The 23,752-nt window shown below is 46.4% G+C and overlaps 1 protein-coding gene across 1 annotated transcript in view; it reads left to right on the forward strand.

Moving 5' to 3' along the window:
- Positions 1-1,651: 1,651 nt before the first annotated feature.
- The window catches only part of radil (Ras association and DIL domains), a gene marked incomplete at both ends in the record, with an annotated part of 35,141 nt that continues 13,040 nt past the window's right edge, over positions 1,652-23,752 (forward strand). Inside the window, 12 exons of the mRNA XM_080760302.1 lie at positions 1,652-1,735; positions 2,073-2,604; positions 6,939-7,046; positions 7,919-8,034; positions 8,641-8,844; positions 11,598-12,405; positions 13,752-13,882; positions 15,647-15,684; positions 16,392-16,543; positions 18,219-18,331; positions 19,053-19,169; positions 20,512-20,635. Of these exons, the coding sequence (XP_080616428.1) occupies positions 1,652-1,735; positions 2,073-2,604; positions 6,939-7,046; positions 7,919-8,034; positions 8,641-8,844; positions 11,598-12,405; positions 13,752-13,882; positions 15,647-15,684; positions 16,392-16,543; positions 18,219-18,331; positions 19,053-19,169; positions 20,512-20,635 (2,527 nt within the window). The remainder of the gene's footprint in view (positions 1,736-2,072; positions 2,605-6,938; positions 7,047-7,918; positions 8,035-8,640; positions 8,845-11,597; positions 12,406-13,751; positions 13,883-15,646; positions 15,685-16,391; positions 16,544-18,218; positions 18,332-19,052; positions 19,170-20,511; positions 20,636-23,752) is intronic.

The raw sequence follows: 23,752 nt of genomic DNA on the forward strand, positions 1-23,752 counted from the left end.
AACCAGTTCCGGAGTTTCTAAAACTGGTTTATTATTACACTGTCAGAGCTGCAATAGTGGACTTCACGTCTGCTCTGGGTCCATTTGGTTCCATTTGTACACTCTCAGAGTTACAGAGTGTTACATGTGTTATAGGCTCCCTTTGGAACACCATTTATAAGAATCGTGCAAGGGGCCCCGTTAAGGAATCAGGCCGTTAACCTGCATTTAGGCCCGACGTAAAAAAAAAAAGAAAAAAAAAAAACGTTCGCCCTGAAAGAATATATATTCAAAGATTTGTGCCGCATTTTTAAGATTTTTCAAAAAATAGCAGACCTACAAGCTCGTAGCGCGCCACTCGAGCTTGTAGATCAGGTTCCCGATCCCGACGACCGTTGCTGCGTGTCACTACCCATTTCTCTCCCCTTTTCCTGTCGGTCTACTGTCCTATATCAATAAAGCATAAAAGCCCCAAAATAAATCTTAAAAAAAAGAAAAGGGAATCGTTAAGGAACTCAGCCCTAATATAATCATCAGCCAGATATGTAGAAAATAATGAATTATATAGCCTGCAAGGTATAGGCTACAAGACAAGTTACATCAACTACTAGACAGCAGCCTTCCCCCTTCAAAGCATGCTTTGCTGCTCGAGGATTATTTTCAGTACGCCTAACTCAACTGATAATACATTAAGGGATGGGTTGGTGGCATCGAAGATCCAAACGGCATATGGACCTCCAATTTACATGTATTTGGCCACAGACTGATTTTGATGCCATGCATGGTACTGTAGCTCATTTTGCTGCTGATCTCACTTTGAGAACCACTGCAATAGAGAAACATCTGAGTTTCCTTGACCTGAAAGATAAGTCACTTTATTGTTGACAAAGCAAACAAAACAACATTGGACTTGGATGCTGGATCAAAACCAGCTATTGACAGCACAGTATTGATGCTGGACAGAAAACAAACCTGTACCTACTGTACGGCCCAGAGAAATTGTCCTGATAATAAATCAAAACAATCAAAGCATTATACAGCTGGCTGCTTATCGGAGATGGGAAGTCTAAAGTTAAATGTAAAGCTACCTTAAGATATATTTTCGTGAACGGAAATGACGGCTTCCGTTCTCGGTTTTTGGGATGTGTTGTTCAAAACTCTATAGTTGTCTGGCTACGCGAGCCTATAGTTGTGAAGTGATGCTTTATGGGCACTCTGTTTGTTTTTCTCTCCTCTTACTGTCCAGTATGACAGGAGACAGTGAGACATGAGACGCATCTGACCCTCAACCCTGTGCAGTTGACCCCTGAGGTCAGTGCTGTGGCACACAAGGGGGGACAAATTCACGACAGTATCTGGGTAAGAACCATGCAAACATATGCATACATGCGCGCACAGTCAGCCACACACACACACACACACACACACACACACACACACAGAGAATGATAGATGCGATGATTTTGTAATGCATAACATATTTAATTTAGGATTCAACTAAGATTCCAGTATACTGTAGTTCACAAATTTAGAAATAATGTCCTTCAACTGTGTGTTGCTACGCTGTTGTCACCTCTTAAGTGCCCGTGTGTGTGTGTGTGTGTGTGTGTGTGTGTGTGTGTGTGTGTGTGTGTGTGTCAGTTGTAGACCGTGTGGACCCAGCAGTGACATCATGTTCTACGGCTCTTCATCCGGGGCCAGTATGTCGCTGCCCTCCAAGAGCCGTATGAAACGTCAGAGCAGAACCTTCACACAGGTGGGTACTGTACACATATCTGGGCTTGGATCCATTTGCCATTATACCGTACACACACAGCAGTGCTTCTCAAACTTCTTCATGTCAAGGACCCCCAAAGTGATAAACACTTTATCTGTGCATACTAGGGGTGGGAGAAAAAAAAATCGATTCACTCAAACATCGCAATTTATAATCTGAATCGCAATATAAATCAAATCGGCACCCTAGGTATCGAGATCGTATCGAATCGGGAGGTGCGGTAAGTGAATCGTCCCACCACCTCTAGTCCATACGATGCATTCATTTAATTCTGATAACCGCAGACATTCAGAGTTTCTACTGGCTGATTCTCCAGGTTCTGTACCGCACCCTGAGCTACCGGGACCGCGTCCCGGCGGAGAGCAGCGGCACCACCACCACCACCTCGCGCGGCGACCGGCGCTCCGTGACCGAGCCCCCGGAGCGGCCGGCGGACGACCCCGCCGAGCTCTCCACCCAGAGCTCCGCCCCCGGCGTGCTGAAGATCTTCGGGGACGAGATCTGCGCCGGCGCCAACTACAAGAGCGTCCTGGCCACGCCGCGCTCCAGCGCCCAGGAGCTGGTCAAGGAGGCGCTGGAGCGCTACTCGCTCAACAAGGCCGCCGCCCACTCCTATGTCCTCTGCGACGTGATCGGGCGCTTGGAGGTCGGCGGGGCCGGCGGCGGCGACGACATCGACGGAGTGGGCTGGCGGACGGAGTGCCTGCGGCCCATGGGCGACCACGAGAAGCCCCTCCTGCTCCAGGAGCTGTGGAAGCCCAGGGAGGGACACGCGCGCAGGTTTGAACTGCGCAGGAGAGCGGAGGTGGAGGAACTTAACGCCAAGGATAAGGACACTGTCACCGCTGGTGAGGAAATAACTGCACACAAACACACACACGCACCCACACACACAGTCACACACACAGAGTCAGCAGACATCAGGCAAATAAGACAAATAGGGGACAAGAGAAGCAAGACAGATGGAGACACACACACACACACACACACACACACACACACACACACACACACACACACACGGTTGCGCACACAGATAGACAGACATATATGCACTCCCACACACAGCAGCTGGTCTTTAATTTCCCCTTCATTCTTAACATGTCAAACTCAGCAAAAAAAAACACAGCTTGTTAGCTATTTTGCAGTACTGTGTGTATGTGCGTGTGTGTGTGTCCATGTCCGTGTCCGTGTGTGTGTGTGTGTGTGTGTGTGTGTGTGTGTGCGCTCGCGCGCACGCGCATGTGTGGATACTTAGAGAAAGAAAGAAGGTACACTCTCCCACTAAGTAAGTAGGCTGCAGCAGACAGATCTAGGCTGTATTTTAAAGAGTGGTTATTATTCCATAGAAAAGCCATGGCTACGTGGTTAAGCAGCTCTGAGACCTGGGTGGTGGTGGTATACACTTGCCTCTCTCTTGATTTATTCTGTTCCCACCAGCGGATCCTCCACTCCACTCTGTCTGAGAGGAAACACATTGCACTATTACAGTAAAAACTCTGATTTAATGTATCCATAGTATGGAACTCTGAGCCATGTTACAAATGTAACCAAATGGATCATCCCTGAAGAGTTATATGAACACTGGAGATTTTTTCTGAAGTGCAGAAGCGGCGGAAGAGATAATTTTGGATGGATGGATGGATGGATGGATGTGCTGGCCGATTGATTGGATGAAAGCTGACTCCCCAGTGCTTCCGGAGGTGTAGGAGAAGGAAGGTGGTTGTGTGTGTGTGTGTGTGTGTGTGTGTGTGTGTGTGTGTGTGTGTGTGTGTGTGTGTGTGTGTGTGTGTGTGTGTGTGTGTGTGTGTGTGCGCACACACGCGTGCATGGTTTTATGAATGACAGCTTTCTACTCAATTGTTGTAGTATTATTGCACTGCTTCCCTGTCATAGTGCTGACCTACACAGCATTGAACAAACTCACACCTGTACTGACATCTACACCCGTTGGCAGGCAGGCAGACAGGCAGGCAGGCAGGCAGGACAGGCAGGGCAGGCAGGCAGACAGGCAGGCAAGGCAGGCAAGACAGGCAAGACAAGACAAGACAGATCTTTATTCCCTGTGTGGGGATTTGTAGTTGGCAAAGTAAGGTAGTACAGCAGTTACAATAGAAACACAGGAAGGAGAAGAAAAAGTAGTTACAGCTATGGGCATAGCAACAGTATACTAATAACCATGTAAGGACGCCTGAGGGCGAGAAGCGACCTCGCCCTGAAACAACAGAGCTTCTTATAATACTGCACAGTTAAAGAAGCAGGAGTTAAACTATTAATCTGGTGTCCGTGAGCCGTGAGGTCAGATGTAGAGTTCCTGGCCGGCTCCATATATGCAGATCTATAGGTGATGATCCAGTCTTCTCCATATATGAAGATCACGACACTTGACCTCATCAAACCCTGGATAGATGTTGAGCTGGTCGAGTCATCGTTGTGATGTCAGAACATATATATCTAGGGGTTTGATGATCAAACATATGGAATGTATTGGCCTTGGCCATATATGGAGCGTGTCACGAGGTGTGAAGGACGCAGGTTTTCCTACGGTCGCAATCATGAAAAAAGATGCAAAGCAGTATCAACAATATTTAGTATTGGTGATAAAAACAGTACAGTAGTGAATAGTGATGGTACAGTATTGTGACGTTGCAGTGAGCCTCTCAGCTAGACGGTGTCTGGTTGGATGATGGCATTGACTCCCAGATTTATTTCTTATAAAACCGTCCATTTGTTCAATAGTTCGAGTGGATTGTTAGCTATACCCTGATGTTTGCCTGGTACATTACGTGAACTGTAGAGGGTGAAGGACAAGGTTCCAGGTGGACCAGTTGCTCCAAGATCTTCATGACTTGATGCGATGTCAGAGAGCAACAGTCGCGGAGGAAACGAGGGACATCCCTCGTATCGTGGGACAATGTAGGAGGATTACCAGAGTTTAAGCATCCGTCCCACAGCCTCAGGGAGATGTTGAAGAGGTCCTGGAGTCAGGGCCGCTATGATCTGTTGTCTGTAGTAGATGCCTTCAGTACCAATTTATGCTTATGATACCAGATGTGTGAATGTGCAGTTACGGTAGGCTATGTCCCCAGTGTGAATGTACAGTTATAGTATGTCCCCAGTGTGAATTTACGTTTTCTCTTTCTATAAATGGATCACCAAATGACAGAAATTCAAGATTTATGGCTGTATTGCGTGTGTGCGTGTCGTGTGTTAGTGGATAGAAACTTCGTAGTGAGGGACCATTTTACCTGAAATAGACCTTTTTCAAAGCAGCCATGTTTACATCAAATAGTATAGGGTCGATATAGGTGTTGCTAATGATTGATGATGATAATGCATAATTAATGATTCTGTTCCATGTAGTGTTGAAGAGCTTTCCAGTGAGCCAAGACACACACACACACACACACACACACACACACACACACACACACACACACACACACAATAGCAGCACCCCAACTTCTGTTCGCTCTGAATGGAGTTCACAAAATGGCTGCTGTGAAAGCGGACTAAATTGTATTTCCACACCAAAAGAGAAAATTCAATAATTCACCTTTTATAAATACTAAACTAATGTACAATATGGTGCATTAACAGATATACACACTAACACACTTATTCATATTCACCCTAACCCCCTCTCTCTCTCTTTTTCACATGCTTTCTCTCAGTGCACCACACCAAAGGGTCGGGTTGGGACAAAACGTTTTTTTTTTTAAAGGTAGACCAAACCGCATTGGTGTGGTCTACCTTACAAACAGTTTTGTCCCAACCCGACCCTTTAGTGTGGTTTGGGCTTTATTAAAGAACATACATATTAAGTTAGTGTGTGTCGCATGCATTATGCAGGTGTGTGTTGCATTGTATTCTCACACACATACTTGCTAAACACATTGCAGTGTGTAGGATATTTTCTGAATACATCACAGCCCGGGTGGAAGCCAGGCAATGGCACAATATAGTATTCCAGTGATTCTGAACCCACATTTGGGACCACTGCAGTATTCAGTTTCAGCCACTGTGAGGTTGCGGCCGACTTGTATTGAATGCCATTAACTCTCGCTGTAGGTGTAATGCGTCACGCGCCGCTCCGTTGGAAAGAAAGTTCTGAGATTTCTCTTGACAAATTGCAATCGAAACCTTAATGAAGGAAAGCACAAGGCTTGCTGATGGGCTAGAAACGAGCTACTGAATACGGCTACTGGAGTTGGTTTAGTGTAACAACCTCACCAAAATGTCAAAGTTTGGCTTTGTTACGAGTAAACATATTAAGCGATTTTAAGTTACCTTGAGATGAGCATTTACCATATTTTTTGCCCTTAATTACCATATTTAATAATACTTCAGAGTTGCAGAACTAACAGTAGTCGGACAGTGATGTATTACTTAGAAAAGTCCTACACATCACACACCTTCAGCTACATATGTCTTTCTGATAATTTGACGTGAACACGTATACACAACAAAGCTTTTTCTATGCATGGTATTCTATGCATTGTGGCCAGGTGGTGAGGGTTTGGATGTTATGCCATGTGACCTTTTCCGCCAAAATCAGGTGGATGTCAGTGTGACGAGTTCGTTTTGGTTCTTTTTATTCCCATTAGTTGTGTCTATAGGGTAAGAAAGTGAGGTAAAAAACGCCTGGAGATTTCAACAAACGTGTTAGTTAGATGTGTTGCCCTATATTCATCTGAACTGGACAGCAGAATATAGAAATTAATACCTCCCATTTAAATCATAAACTATTGCAGTTCCCCAAATGAGTCTCCGTAATATCCAGGGGTGTATACTGGACGGACCCGTGGGAGTGCGTCTACCTCAAGTATATCGATCAAAAACAACCTCTATCAACGCTTACAAAAGCTGCCGAGTGTCACAGTTAACAACAATTAACATTAGCCATGACCCTGACTGGAGGCATATCAATGGTCCATTGTTTGACTTGACTAAGTATACTGTAGGTGATCGGCGATCGTTCATGCGCGAGCGTGTGCACGTGTGGGGCCGTAGGGCTCAGCTATAGTTTAAAAATCCACTGGTGATATCTGACTGATTTTGGTACAGCATAGGTCACATCAGTCTTGTGGGTGGGTATGTGGGTTTGTCGGTGTTTGGGGCGGGAGGGGCTTGTTCTCTTAGCACGTCCCCCTCTGTTAATCCCTCCCACCCTGCTGTATAGGGTCCAAAACACCACAATTCCTGGTGGCTCTAATGGGTCGGTCCGGGCTGGGCAGACACAGGAGCTCTCCCCTGCGCTCTGGTCGAGTGGTACAGTCCAGCTCTAAAGGTGGGCACTGCCCTCAGGTAGGGTGGCTGTCAATCATCCTACCATGGAGACCACCACCCCTATACCTGCCTCCCTGCCTGCGTGCGTGTGTGAGCGTCTGTGAATCCATCGCATGGTCTCCTCAGTTGTCAGACTCTCTGGGAGGGGGTGGTTGTTGTTCGATTCACATTTCATCTGAGTCACTGATGTTTGGCTCCATCCAATGCCACTCCGTTCATCTGACTCCCGTCTGACTCCCGTCTGACTCCCGAATCACCTGATTTCACTACAACCTTTGACCCCTTGTTGCTCGCTTCACATTTCATCTGAGTCACTGATGTTTGGCTCCATCCAACGCCACTCTGTTCATCTGACTCCCGTCTGACTCCCGTCTGACTCCCGAATCACCTGATTTCACTAAAATCTTTGACCCCCAGACCTCATGACTCATGCCCTGCCACGAAACAAAAAAATACCATATTTACATGTGTATTTATATCCATCTATATGATCTATATTAGTAGTAAATGGGGAAAAAACAAACAAACCATAATGTATATCATTTGCAATACATCTGCCTGTTTAGATATCTAAAATATTGTCAATCATGTCGTTCGTGTCCAATTGTTTGTTCGTTGTTGTGTATACCATTTGTAAATAAAAAAGAAAAATGGCTTTGAAACAGCAGTCTCCGTTTCCCCCATTCTCATTAGATTATGTTACCGTCGCACCCTCTCCCGTCTCCTCGACCCCTTTCATCTCTCCTTGTGCCCTCCCTTCCTTCTGTCGCCCCCTCTTAAAACACGATTGTCCGTCTCTTTTCTCACTCGTCTCCTCTGCTTCCTCTTCCTCTCGTGCTCTCTCTCTCCACTGCTTCCTCTTCCTGTGTTCAGACATTAATGCTCAGGCCCGTAAGCTCCAGAGGCACCGGGCCAAGGGAACGCTGACGCTGCCCAGGAACGGAACCTCTTCCCTCTGCCGCAGTCTGAGTGAGACCAGCCTCAACCAGGTAGAGAGACGCACGCACGCACGCACGCACACACACACACACACACACACAAGGTGTACCCTGGCCGTACATGCATTTGCCCCTTCTCTTGCAATCCAGGGAGATATGGGTTGGGAACCGATGGAGACTATAGGCAAAAGGGAGAAGTGATCCGCTTGTGGAAACCGTCTCATTAATCTGCCAGAAGATAGGTTAACAAAAGGGGTATTCAATTGGGATAAGGCACACAATGGCCCCTGGATGAAGGAAGTTTGTTCTATTTTTAGAGAGGCAGATCTGTCTTATATCTTTCAGAATATGCTTTGTGGAAACAAAAACTATTTAGTAATTACAAAGATAAATGGTCAAATGACAGATGGTCTAAACCAAAACTTAGATCATATGTCCAGATGAAGCAGTGTTTTGGTACTGAACTGTATGTCAAATCCACACAACACACACACACGCACACGCACACGCACACGCACACGCACACACGTCACACACGCACGCACACGCACACACACGCACACGCACACACACACACACACACAAACATTTTGAGAGTTGCATTTGAATATAATGACTGATTGGTCATGCCTAATTGCCCATACGTTGTTTTCTCAGCTCGGAGCCGGGGAGGATCCCAAGCGTTTTTACTCCACGTTGCCCGGCCCCCTGAGGGCCCACGGCGGGGGCCGAGGAGAACGTGACGCCTCCTGCAACGGCCGGAGGAAAGAGGACGGGGGGAGTCAGGGGGGAGGAGGGGGGGTGAGGCACTCCCTCTACCAATCACCACACCTGCTGCTGCTGCAGGGCTACAACAAACAGGTGAGGCATGTGTGTAAAACAGGGGTCTTCAACGTAGGACCCCCTACCTGATAGAGAGAGAGAGATGAAGCTTCATATTAGATAAATGACTTTATAGACTTGTTTGATATAGATTAACTTTTCTATTATTATGTTGGATTCATGTTAATGTGTATTTTGAGACCATTTAAACCTTTAATATTTAGTCAACTTAAACGTCTGTACTTTTTTCCCTCCACACCAACTCTCCGAAAATAGCAGATCTACAAGCTCACGTTTGTGAGTTTGTGGATCAGCTAATTTCGGCTAATGTTCCTCATCCCTGTTCAACCCTGTTCCTCAAGGGCGTCGTGGCTCAGGAGGTAGAGCAGGTCGTCCAATGATCCCTGGGTCGGCGGTTCGAATCCCGGCTCCTCCTGTCCACATGTCAAAGTGTCCATGGGCAAGACACTGAACCCTACACTGCCTCCAATGAGTTGGGTCGGTGTGAGCTCGCCACCATTGGTGTGTGAATGTAGGAAGTGAGGACGTTGGCGTCGACTGTTTGCCGCTTCACCTCCCAATGAATGAATGAATGAACTATTGTAAAGCTCTTTGAGCACTTGGAAAAGCGCTATAAAAATGCAATTCATTATTATTATCCCACAAAGATTTGCCCCGAGTAAGTTAATCTGAGGACTCCCCTGGTGAAATGGCATTGTATGCAGGGTTCCATGTATGCAGGACTGAGGACTCCCCTGAGTTTTCTTTTGCTCTAAGCCAGTCAAGTCAAACTGCACGGTGGTGGCACGTCCACGTCCAGGTGGCACAGGGTTGGTAGAGTTTCAGCCCACGCCGGTGGAGAGAGACTGGGGTGTGCTTCCTTCCTGGCCATGCACTCCCAACAAACACAATGGGCTCTGTGCATGACTGTAGCACCACGTCTCCAGTTTAGGATCGAGGCATATCAACCTTTCCTGTTCCAGTTCGGGTTTTGCATTCGGTATCTTAACTACTTCAAAAGAGTGAGAAACTGCCCACGGGCACAACACCAGAGGGAGCTCCACTCATCTCACTCCCCCCCCAGATTCAGCACAAACATGGGGATTAATTCATTCTACTGTTATGCCACCAGAATGTGGAATTCCCCACCACCAGCCAGCAGAAAGGGTGACTCCCTACCCTCCTTCTAAACTACTATGAAAGAGCACCTGTCCCAAGTCTTCTAGCTTTGCCAGAAGAAATGATCCCACATTATTTTTCTTCTATAAATCTACTTTTACTGCTCCTAGCTTTGACAATGTCTTTATATGTCTTGATGAATTTAACAAACAGGACCACAGAGTATGTCTTTCCAGCACCCCGGCGCTGATTGTGTTAATGAAAACATTAAAAGTCCATAGACTTGGCTGTCACATGACGTCCCGAGTGGGGGCTTGCTGATTTTTAGGAGAGCGTGAATAAGACCAGCATGACATCATGTCTGACTCTGAAAGCCAAACGTTGGAGGGGCTAGCGCCTTTCAAAAACATTTCTTAAGCTCCTGTTTTATTGATGTGACATGTGTGTTGTGTACGGTATGTATTGCCAGGACTGCGTGGTGTTGAACAGATGTTTTACTGACCTCCTCAGGACTGCCTGGTGTACCTGTTGAACAGATGTTTATGTGACCTCCTCAGGACTGCCTGGTGTTGAACAGATGTTTTACTGATCCTCAGGACTGCCTGGTGTACCTGTTGAACAGATGTTTATGTGACCTCCTCAGGACTGCCTGGTGTTGAACAGATGTTTTACTGATCCTCAGGACTGCCTGGTGTACCTGTTGAACAGATGTTTATGTGACCTCCTCAGGACTGCCTGGTGTTGAACAGATGTTTTACTGATCCTCAGGACTGCCTGGTGTACCTGTTGAACAGATGTTTTACTGATCCTCAGGACTGCCTGGTGTTGAACAGATGTTTTACTGACCTCCTCAGGACTGCCTGGTGTACCTGTTGAACAGATGTTTTACTGATCCTCAGGACTGCCTGGTGTACCTGCTGAACAGATGTTTTACTGATCCTCAGGACTGCCTGGTGTTGAACAGATGTTTTACTGATCCTCAGGACTGCCTGGTGTACCTGCTGAACAGATGTTTTACTGATCCTCAGGACTGCCTGGTGTTGAACAGATGTTTTACTGATCCTCAGGACTGCCTGGTGTACCTGTTGAACAGATGTTTTACTGATCCTCAGGACTGCCTGGTGTTGAACAGATGTTTTACTGACCTCCTCAGGACTGCCTGGTGTACCTGTTGAACAGATGTTTTACTGACCTCCTCAGGACTGCCTGGTGTTGAACAGATGTTTTACTGATCCTCAGGACTGCCTGGTGTACCTGTTGAACAGATGTTTTACTGACCTCCTCAGGACTGCCTGGTGTACCTGCTGAACAGATGTTTTACTGATCCTCAGGACTGCCTGGTGTTGAACAGATGTTTTACTGATCCTCAGGACTGCCTGGTGTACCTGCTGAACAGATGTTTTACTGATCCTCAGGACTGCCTGGTGTTGAACAGATGTTTTACTGATCCTCAGGACTGCCTGGTGTACCTGTTGAACAGATGTTTTACTGATCCTCAGGACTGCCTGGTGTTGAACAGATGTTTTACTGACCTCCTCAGGACTGCCTGGTGTACCTGTTGAACAGATGTTTTACTGACCTCCTCAGGACTGCCTGGTGTTGAACAGATGTTTTACTGATCCTCAGGACTGCCTGGTGTACCTGTTGAACAGATGTTTTACTGACCTCCTCAGGACTGCCTGGTGTACCTGCTGAACAGAGAGCAGCACACGGTGGGTCAGGAGACGCCGTCGGCGCGGCCCAACATCTGCCTGTCGTCGCCGGACATCCTGTCGCTGCACTGCCGCCTGCGGCACGTGGCCGCCCCGCCGCGCTGCCGCGGCAGCAGCAACAACGCCGGCGGCGGCTACCGAGCGCCGGGGGGCGCCGGCGGGGAGGACAACGCGCCGGACGGCCCGCGGCTCTGCGTGGCCGTGGAGCCCCTCCCGCACGCCGCCGTCCTGGTCAACTTCTCCCGCTGCGAGCGCTCCACCGTGCTGCGCCACGGCGACCTGCTCTCCTTCGGCGCGCACTACATCTTCCTGTACAAGGACCCCACGGGCGCCAAGCCGCTGCCCGCCCAGACGCTGGCCCGCCTGCGCACGCTGGGGCAGCTGTACGACGCGGGGGGCGGCGGCGGCGGGGGGCTGCTGTCGGGGGAGGACGGGGTGGGGTTCGGCGGAGGAGAGACGTGTAAGATGTGCGGCTCGACGCTGCGGGACCGGAGCGGGCCGGTCGTCGGCAGTGCCGTGGCCGTGGCCGTGAGGCGCAGCATCAAGCCACAGCTGGTGAAAGACAGCAGAACGGGAGGCGGAGGAGGTGGAGCCCTCAGTTTGACGGTCGGGGACAGAGGAGGAGGAGGAGGAGGAGGAGGGCCTGTAGGTGGAGTCACCGGAGTTGCAGTTGGAGTTGGAGGTCAGAAGAGGAGGCTACAGCTGGAGTTCGACCAGGTCCATGAGGACCAGCTGTTGAACAGGATCGTCTCTCTCATTGAGCCTGGAGGTCTGTGCTCTTTCTGACTACCACACAGTCTGTCTATGTCGACCCTGCTCGATCATACACACGGCGTCACACAAAAGTAGCAAAAGTTAGCAGATCTACAAGCTGAGAATTTGACTCGAAAAGCATCTCGAAAAGCGCCGCAAAGCTACATGTTTTGAGCTTGTCGATCTTCAATTTCTTTAATTTTGGATCTTGGAATCATCATCATCATATACATATATATATATATATATATATATATATATATATATATATATAATATAAACTTACATACTGTACACGTGTGTTGTTCATCACGTTCATCACTAAGGATGATGATAATAAGTAGAAGTAGAAGAAGAAAAATATAAAATCAGGTATTGAGAGCTGCTGTTGATAGAAGCATGTTTTAGGAGGTGATTTAAAAGTCTGTCAGGTGGAAACTTCCATTGTCCAAAACTGTTACTCTTCAGGATTCAAATTCAAAAATAGCAATCCACAATCCAGATTCACAAGCTCAAAATGCGTCGCTTCGTGCCACATTTAGAGCGTGCGGATCTGCTGTCTTTGATGTCTTTGTGCGATGCTGTAGACATTTTACAAAAGAAAACACAAAAAGTTAAAATATGGAGAGGTCTCCGCCCCGACAGCAGCAGCGATATAAAACCAGGTATTGAGAGCCGTGATAGAAGCTAGAGTTTTAAAGAGGTGATTTGGAAGAGGATATATATTGATTTTGACAAATTGTTCTCAAGTCCTGGAGCCCTGGTGGCAAGGCCCCACTGTCCTTTTGTCATCGTGTTGTGCCAGCGGTTGGCCAGATAGTGCGTCGTCAACACATTGGTTTTCCAATTAGGCTGCAGGGCTGTGTCGCACACGTCCTCCCCCCTCTGCTCCTCTGCTTAATTCTCTCTACTCTGCTGTCTAAATAAAACCCAAAGCTGTCCAACAACGTGATGAACGGAGCAGCCAGGGTGAACTGTGCTCCCGAAAGTACAAAGGGTTCTGTGCCGATGAACCTGTATATTTGTAGCCCTATTTATTCCTAAGCTTCTTTGCCTTTTTTATATTTTTTAATTTTTTATATATATATTTCTTTTAGGTGGGAACCCCTTTTGGTGTTAGCATTATGTTATGCTTTAGCTATTGAAAAATAGCAGATCTATGTACGGTAGGTCTGCTATTTTTGAAGAACCACTGACATAGAAACATAGCCTTTTCAGAAAACTGTCGAAGACATTTTTAGAATCTGATCTCAGGTCAGAATGGGTTAAAAATCTACAAGCTCACAATGTGTCGCTATAGATCGGCTAGAACTATTCAAAAATCTCTCTCTCTCTCTCTCTCTCTCTCTCTCTCTCTCTCAGGAGATGACCATAAGCTGACTCCAGCCTACTTGCTGTGTCTGTGTATTCAACACTCAGCCGCTACGTTCCCCCCTGGCAGCTTCGGGAAGCTGCTGCTCAAGATAGTGAGACGCATCCAGAGCATCGCGTGGGTCAGTGCTCTGCTCACTCTCTGCGCGCGCGCGCGTGTGTGTGTTCACAGCAAAGTCCTCCTCCGTGTTCATTTAAAGTAGTCAAGGACCTCCAAATTACTTGGCCACGGACCCCCATGTGAAAATGTTTCGTGCCCCCCAGAAGAAAAGACAAAAATTCTAAACTACATTTAAAAAATGCCTATAACATTTTCGATATCTTTCCCCAAAAAGACAAAAAAAAAACTAACATAGCAGATGTACACGCTCACAGCATGGCACAAAGTGGCACGCTGTGAGTTTGTAGATCTGATATTTTTTAATAGCCTATATACGTATGGATGGATAAAGTGGTTAACTTTAAATGATTGTGATACTGTAACTGCTTTTACTGAGGAAAAACGCTGTAGTTCTCTCTCTGTCTTTCTCCGTGCTCGCGGCTGTAGTTAACAATGTAGTTTTCTACTTAAGATGACCTCATGTGGAGAAAGCAGGTCAGCCATGTCGGGTCAGGTGAATCGTTAAGCAGCAAGGGTGGAACGTTTCACTTACACATGCACAACACGCACGCGCGCACGCATGTATGCATATACTATAGAAGCCTTTGCTTGCAAGTGGCTTACGTTTGCACTCCACAGCCTCGGTTCACACTACTGTGTGGAATATCAGTGTCACACTGTCTGTCTGTCTGTCTGTCTATCTGTCTGTCTGTCTGTCAGTTGAAATGCACAGTTCTTTTGCCTTTATTGATAGTATCAAATGAATAGAAAGGAAAGAGGGAGAGAGAGAAGGGGAGAGACGTGCAGCAAAGGTCGTCATGAACGGGACGCGAACACGCAGCGCGCTGTCAGGCCAACAAAGCCTATATGTGGCATGCGCCTGGACCGCTAGGCCAGTGGGCGCCCCTGAAATGCACAGTTATGGACAATTTGAGTCTGCTTCACTGTGCTGTTAAATATCTTTGCTGTCGGGTTGGAAAACCTTGTGTGTCCAAAACCATTACTTTGCGTTAAATGAAAACAGAACACGTGTGTTCCAATGGATCCCATGTAATTATTTAAGACACGAGCTCTTGTTAATACAAAACAAAGTAAATCTACAAGCAGACAAATATACAAATGTTGGGTGAAATGTTGTTGTTTGTTGAAATGTTGATGTGATGCAGACCGGAGCCCAGGCTCCACTATTAGGGTTGGGATCCTTGGGAAAAAAGTTGTGAAGTCCCGATTATACTGGAGCTGCTGTGCGTAGCAGTGAAACTGAGCTCATGGGGGGGGACTGATGCATTGTGGGACAGGACAGGTCTGGAGGACCACTGGGAGATATACGACCACAGCACGCTGTCTTTGTTGCCATAGCGACCCTGACCATCACAGAGACTATGGAAGTTTAGATAACAAATGAGACGGTCTATATAATTATTAACGTGTGGGTATGCGTGCCATTGGCGCGCGCACGTGTGTGTGTGTGTGCATGTGTGTGTGTGTGTGTGTGTGTGTGTGTGTGTGGGTGTAAAGAGAGAAGCGGTGTTGTTTTCTGGTGGTTAGTGAGCTCTTTGAGAAGCTCAGCTCTCCTACGCACAACCTAAAAGTTTGATGAGGTCCTTAATTGCTCTCTCTCTCTCTCTCTCTCTCTCTCTCTCTCTCTCTCTCTCTCTGTGTGCGTGCGTGCATGCGTGTGTGTGTGTGTGTGTGTGTGTGTGTGTGTGTGTGTGTGTGTGTGTGTGTGTGTGTGTGCGCGTTGTGTGTGTGTGCGTGCATGTGCGTGCGTGTGTGACACTTGCAGGAGAAGACAAAGGACTTGGCACAGAAGCAAGCTCAGCAGTGAGTATTATTTTCCACCTTGGGGAGAGAGAGAGAGAGAGGGAGAGGGAGAGAGAGAAAGAGAGAGTGCTTGTTGCTGTACAAAATGTTTAAATGCATTACTTTATACATGGATTATACTGGTCATTTTTAGCAATAGAATATGTTCAATTCCTTAAATAAATGTAAATGGATTGTTCAGAAGGATATTCCATGAAACCCTGAATCCCTATAATGGTCAAAGATATTTCCTAAAAGCAAAGGTTAAAGCATCGACCTCCAATTTCTTCAACTGGTCCGCTGTGTCACTGTGTAGAACAGCATAACATACTGTAGGTTTAGAATAATAATACCTGATCATAATTCAAAATGTTTAGCTTTTTAATCCTTGTTCGTGTGCGTGTGTGCGTGCGTGAACTAATCCCGCTAACTGCGTGTATGTGTATGTCCCATGTAGCCAGGACACAAAGATAGTAATACAAAGCTGTGTGTATGTATGTCCCATCATGTAGCCAGGACCCTGCTCAGATGTCCTCACAGGGATAGTAATACAAAGCTGTGTGTATGTATGTCCCATCATGTAGCCAGGACCCTGCTCAGATGTCCTCACAGGGATAGTAATACAAAGCTGTGTGTATGTATGTCCCATCGTGTAGCCAGGACCCTGCTCAGATGTCCTCACAGGGATAGTAATACAAAGCTGTGTGTATGTATGTCCCATCGTGTAGCCAGGACCCAGCCTCTCTGTCTCTGCTCAGCATCTCAGATCTGATCCCAGACCTGCAGACCATCTTCTTCTGGATGTCCAACTCCATAGAGATCCTCTACTTCATACAGCAGAGGTCTCCTGCTTACACACACACCCTGGAGACGCTGCAAGGTACCAGCGCACGCACGCACGCACGCATTCACACACTCACACACACACACACACACCCTGGAGACGCTGCAAGGTACCAGCGCACGCACGCACGCACACACACACTCACACACATTTTTTTCCCTCGTGCCAGAACGTGTTCCCCTCGATTCATGAGCCAAGTATGGTTCAATAGCTACTTTGCATAACAGCTTTACAAGTGAGTGTGCAAATGCATCCTCCTCACCCTCCTCGCATGCACTGCATATAAGCAATATAGCATTTTGACTGTGATTTATTAATTCACAACAATGACTAACGTTGGGCTGATCCAGCCTGTCATAGTTGTTGATCTGGTACAACCCACATTTCTCATTCTACTATTCTGCCACCAAAATATGGACCTTTGTCCATCCAAAGGATGTGTAGTATCACTGGTTTCTTTCAAAACTGGCCTGAAACATCTGTTATCAGGAGACCACAGAGAGGTCATGTGAATTCCCATGGAAAGTAGCTATAGGGGTCATTCACCGCCACTGTTTTCCCTTTCTCTCCTTTGTACATTACATTGTTTGTATGTATTATTGTGTACATTTTGTATGCTATGTTGATCAATATCGAACACATATAGGACCACAATGGAAACAAGTAACCTTTTTTTATTATTATAATTTTTTTGCGTGTTGTGCAGGTCATTCCACGACCAGGGGCCAAATAAAGCGAGACATGTTTTACTCCCCATAGATGTAAATGAGGGTGTACTACACACCGTATAGCCCTTCATTTGATCTGAGGTTTAGACCGTTCTTAACCACATTGAATTTGGAGGAAATGTTTACATTTCTGACTAATGCAGTATTCAATCAATCAAAAAGCTTGCAAAGATTAAGCTGCGGAAAAAGACAGTGACAAACAGCACTGAATGTATTCTATATCCGCTTGGAGGTAGATAACAAAGTGTTAATGATGAGTGTTGGGATAGCAGCTGAAGAGTCATTTGTTACAATGACATTTATACCGATACAGCTAAAAGAACGGCCCTATCTCTCTCATATCCTTGTTGTTGTTGTAAGGCAGAAACCTTGTATGTCCGCAAAAATCCTCATATCCGGCGGGCGGACCTGACATCACGCTCATGTCGTCATGACTCAGCCCATAACCATATAAGGAGTTCCCAATGCAGCCACGTCCAAATATGGAGTGTGTTGTCTATAACCTTCAATGTGTCGTCATGGCATCAGTCGGTAACTTATTTTCACTATTTTAAAATGTTACAAAAGAAATCACACCAGTGTGAACCGAGTGGTGCAACTCCCCTCTCGCTCTCTCCCCCCCGTCCTCTCTCTCTCTCTCTCTCTCTCTCTCTCTCTCTCTCTCTCTCTCTCTCTCTCTCTCTCTCTCTCTCTCTCTCTCTCTCTCTCATTAGCAGGCAACAGTGCAGCACTGTCTCTCTCTCTCTGTTTCTGGCAAACAGCGCCCCTACTGTCTGGTACTCATACTGGTGCTCATGAACACATACATAGGTGAACACATAGGTGAACACATATAGGCGGACACGGACATTGCTGTTCCTTGGAGTGGTTGCACCACTCCAATTTTTTTTACGGTGTGTAGATTGGCTCATTTTCAAAGGTATTATTAATATTTAATAATATGATATATTCATAATAAATTTTCTGCCATTTGTGTGTACAAGGGTCAAAGGAGTCGTTGCTATCGGCAACCATATCGGCCAATGAGGAGGCCATGACAATCCTGGAGGAAGTGATCATGTATACTTTCCAGCAGTGCGTCTACTATGTCACCAAGGTAACGCGTCGCCATGGCAACACTATGCTCACCCCAGGGAGGGAGGGGAGGGGCGGGGAGAGTAAACAAGGGCAAAATGTTGTTAGTCACAGAACTATGCCAGCGGCGACGCACACACACACACACACACACACGATGTGATAATTGTCTAATATTGTGAGCGTTTTTTTATCACGATAAACGATAATAACGATTATGGTCCCATCCCTAGGCTTGTGTTAAATGTTTGGATCAAGGGTACTTTGGAGTGAGCAGCTCTCTGCAGCCAGCTTGGAGATTTGATAAGCGTGTGTGTGTGTGTGTGTGTGTGTGTGTGTGTGTGTGCATGCGTGCACGTGTGCGCGTGTTTACTTGTATTACTATGCGCCTAATGAGAGCTAATTGTCCCCACAAGCGCATGCAAGTGTAGTAGAATAATGGTAAATAGTCTTCACAAGAGAGAGTTGTTTTGTGGTAAAACAAATAAAAAAATAGAGTTAAGGTCTGTTCACAGCACAGCCAGAGTGTTTGTTTCCGTGTCATTAATCCACGTTAATTTGAACTGCTGTTTATGTTATGGCTAGTGTACATCCACGCACACACATTTTAATGACATTCATAAAATCACCGCTATAAAATGTTGATGTCCTGATGTTGTGTATATATAGTAATACAATTGTTTGTGTGTGTGTGTGTGTGTGTGTGTGTGTGTGTGTGTGTGTGCGGCCGTGTGTGTGTCCAGTCTCTTTATGTGGTGCTGCCGGGCCTGTTGGACTGTAACCCCTTCCCAGTGGACAACACTGAGCCCTGCTGGAAAGGAGGCAAGGGGTTTCCTGAACCAGTACGCAGGGTCTTGCAGGTACACACACACACCCACCCATCCATACTCTTATCTCCACATTCTAACTTCTTGTGTTTGTTCGTAAATGAATGCCCTACTACGACGTGATCATAGTACAGCGTCACACTGAAGCATCAAAAGTGGCAGATCTGCAAGTTTGAAGCGCACCATGAAGCGACGCATTTTGAGCTTGTAGATCTGCTGCTGTTGCTGCTTTTGAAGTGGCATCGCGAAATGACTCTTCTCCAAGGACAAAAGCCTGGTCTCGACCTGATGCAGAGAGCGTCTATAGGGGCCGGAAACAGTCTTTTTAGACCAATCGCGACGCTCATTTCATTCACAGAGATTTGTAAAGCCTCAATGTCATTTCCTTGGGCTGTACTTCCAGTTAGACTCTGATCGTATAGCGTCCCTGTTCAAGCATGTCACATGCCATTGGCAAAATAGGGGAACATCCACTGAAACATAGCAAACATAGCAGATCTACGAGCTCAAGCTGTGTAGTTTATTCATTTTTGTTATTCGATGTACAATGTAGTAAATGGTGTTTAAGTGGTTAGAACATGCTTGAAATCACTGCCAGGGTAAACAAAAAGCTGGCCAAAAAAGGAAAACGCGGTGCAAAGAGACACGTTTTCAGCTTGTAGATCTGCTATACTCTCGCTGTTTTTTAATTTGAATCCCGAAAAGTAACAGTTTTGGACATACATTATGAGGTTTCCGCCCGACAGAGACAATTATGTGAAAAGGTCTATTGTGTCTTTAGTTGTATTTCTTGTTGCCTGGGTTATCTCAGTACTGTGATGTCAAGCATATCTTTCAGCCTGAGCCAAAACAAAAGAAAGAAAGACATGCCATCTCCGGTTCACTTCCCGTATCTGCGTGAATTAGGTGGCCACGTTTCAGGACATGGGAAGCAGGTTGGAGTCTAGTCATTCCAATGGAAGAGTGAATGTGAACACAGCTTCTGAACCATTCTTTAGCTCACCGTCACTGAACTAAATATTGAACCCGATCGCAAAACAGCCACACAATCTTCCCCAGGATTTTAACACTAAAATGGATTTTATAGATATAAATGAAGAGATATACAAATCAGAAGAAAATTTACTTTATTAGCGACTTTACAGTCTCGCGGGATCTGGCACCAATAAAGCAGTCATTTGACTTTCAGTGTAAAACAAGCTTTCCCGAATCAAACACAAAATTGAAATGAATGAACATTTTTATGATAAATTCCGAACAAGACAGGTCAGTCAAGCGTGTGTGTGTTTGCGCGCGCGTGTGTGTGTGTGTGTGTGTGTGTGTGTGTGTGTGTGTGTGTGTGTGTGTGTGTGTGCATGCGTGCGTGCGTGCGTAGGTGTTCCAGACTTCTCAGGAGCTGTTGCACGGCTACCAAGTGCACCCGGAGATCCAGGCTCAGATGTTTGCCTACCTCTTTTTCTTCTCCAACGTGTCACTGTTTAATCAGCTGCTGGACAAAGGTACTGTAGGACAGCGCACACTCAGTCACACACACACACACACACACACACACACACACACACACACACACACACACACACACACACGCCCTAAGGGAGAACTAAGTGGGAATGTGCTTTTGCTTACGTGTGTATAAGGGAGAGAGAGAGAGATAGAGAGTGTGCATGTGTGTGCGTGCGTCCATTGTGTGTGCGTGTCCGTTGTGTGAGACAGAGAATGTCCCAGTGTCCTTGTCAGCATTTTGACAGAGAGTGACCTAGAAGTGTCCTTGACACCTTGCTGTCCCTCCATCTGCATTCCTCTCCTCTCCTCTCCTCTCCTCTCCTCTCCTCTCCTCTCCTCTCCTCTCCTCTCCTCTCCTCTCCTCTCCTCTCCTCTCCTCTCCTCTCAGTAGGACAGCACTGATTAGAACGGGCAGAAACCTCTTATCTCCATATTTTAACTTTTTGTGTTTTTTTATCTTAAATTAACGCCCTACTTGATCACACTACAGTATCACACAAATGCACCAAAATAAAATCAAATGGCAGGGTCTGTCTGTCTGTCTGTCTGTCTGTCTGTCTGTCTGTCTGTCTGTCTGTCTGTCTGTCTGTCTGTCTGTCTGTCTGTCTCTCTCTCTCCCCCTTGAAATGAAAGGGAAGAAAATACTGTGGTTCAATGGATCCATTTAGTCACAATCTTGTTAATACTTTTCATGGGTTATATATTGACTAAACCCTCAGACAGACTTAGAACCTGACGTCTCTATTTTGGGCATAATATGCCATCACTGTAATGTTCCCATTGGTCATTTCTGTTCCATGAACTCCAGCTTGCAGTTGGCTCTCTCCTTGTAGCTACTTGTGCTACAAAGTGTAAAATAGGGCATACGTTTATGGAAAATAAAATAAAAAAACCCACACACCAAAACATTACACGTGGGACATACAAGGTTTCTGCCCGACAGCAACAATATGTCTTCATTAGCCAGTCAGTCAGACAGGGGGGTGGCGGGGGGGCTGGTAGAGGGGGAGGTGAAATACCTTCATGTTCATGTGTAGCTTTACCTCTATTGTCATGCTCCATCTCTCTCTCCCTCTCTCTCTCTCTCTCTCTCCCTGTCTCTCTCTCTCTCTCTCTCTCTCTCTCTCTCTCTCTCTCTCTCTCTCTCGCCCTCTGTCTCTCTCCCTCTCTCTCTCTCTCTCCCTCTCTCATTGATATTTCTCCACTGATGGTGTCCATGGCAACGGAGGGTAGGGTTTGTGGCAGGTAACGCTGACGCTTGCACAGAGTTTTCTCTAACATGCTTAAGGCGCACGAGCTCGCTCCCATGCACGCGCACGCACACACACACACACACACACATGCACGAGCACACACACACGTGCACACGCACACACACACACACACACACACACACACACACACACACACACACACACACACACACACACACACACACACACACACAAGCCCATGCGCCCACACCTAGGCATCCTAAAAACAGCAGAGCCATGCATGGTAGCCTGGTACCATGGCAACTAGGGCAGAGAGAGAGGAAAGGAGAAGAGATGACGCTCTGCCTCGGCGTGCACGCTCCTCCTGTGTGTGTGTGTGTGTGTGTGTGTGTGTGTGTGTGTTGCTTACTGTTCGATGGGTGTCTTGTGACCTACGCATATTATAAGACAAGTCAGTTTGTCCTTGAAGAACGCTGTTTGTTTTGGTGTGTGTGTGTCTGTGTGTGTGTGTGTGTGACTGTGTGTGTGTGTGTGTGCGTGCGCATGTGTGATGGGGGTTGGGGTACTTTTGTTCAGGGGTGTCCGTTTTCCCATTCCCCATACAGTGTATGTATAGCCTAGACGTAAGCTTCTTAACGTTGTGTGTGTGTGTGTGTGTGTGTGTGTGTGTAGTAAGCCAAACATATGGTCAAATATCATACATTTTCACCTATAGCACTCTGAACAGGGCTTTCTAACAACAGTTGAGTTCGTACTATAAGGCCCGGGCTAAGTTGTGCTTGAATCTTTTATTTTTAACGTGTGCTCTATTGTTCTGCGTATCCACGGCAGTTACCCCCCCATATTATTTATATATATATATATATATATATATATATATATATATATATACTGTATATATAATTTTTGTAACGTGTATGTGTCAGAACTCCGCGGCAGTTGTTTGCGTTCTGTTTGTGGTTCAATCACTGCATTTTGTTGTGGCTTTCCTGCTGTCCATGCAGTTATAGCTCATAACATTAGCAGCAGTTGTTGTCGTTTCGAGCTGCAGTCTAGAGTGGCTGCGTTGCCAGACTTCCGCAGTGCTTAGGAGGCAGCCAATCATGACTAGGTCGCTACTATGTGATATGGCTACATGAGTGGTGCAGACCCCCATTGGCTTAGGCGGTGTTTCGGACTATACCATTGGCTTAGGGGGCAGTCAATCATGACTAGGTGGCTAATTGGCTGTTGTATGTCAGGTTTCACCTGACAAAAACAGTAAATGTGAGATGGACTAATTGTCGGTGCAGCCACCTATAGCTGCATACTGTTCCATTCCGTCCCCAGTGTGTAGCCCGGCCATTTTCACTTTGAATTTAATTTACTAGTCCTTACCCGTTCTGAATATATTAAATGATATTCAGTGTGGGTAATGTGATAGGGGGGGATTGTTTACCCGTGTGGGTCTGTTGCGCGGAAAAGTGTGTCCCAGTATTAATCTGTGTCCGTCCCAATATGCATTTCACCTGTGACACGTGATTTGCGGTGGTGCAGAAAGCGAGCAGCTGTCTTGCTCTATGCTAAGGAAGTACTCTGACTGACTGACAGACAGTCCGCTAAATTATTAATAGGATATTCCATTGATAGATCTAGTAGTCATTAGTTAATAAACCTTGCAGTCCTTGGCATGGAAACATTTGGGAACCCCTGCCCCTGTCATTTACTCACAAATTAGTCTTTTTGCCAATTAGTTAGTACCTGTCACTACAGCTCTTCACGGGTCCAAAATAACGGACCTGAACCCTAATGGACCCGCAAATGTTTTTTCCGAGACACGACTGGTTCAGAGATTTTAGTTCAAATGACGGACCAGGACCTGAAATAGCTTTTGAGATCTGAGTATACCCGACTTTAATT

Source organism: Protomyctophum bolini, assembly GCF_963924005.1.
Source record: "Protomyctophum bolini genome assembly, chromosome: 3".
NCBI lineage: Eukaryota > Metazoa > Chordata > Actinopteri > Myctophiformes > Myctophidae > Protomyctophum > Protomyctophum bolini.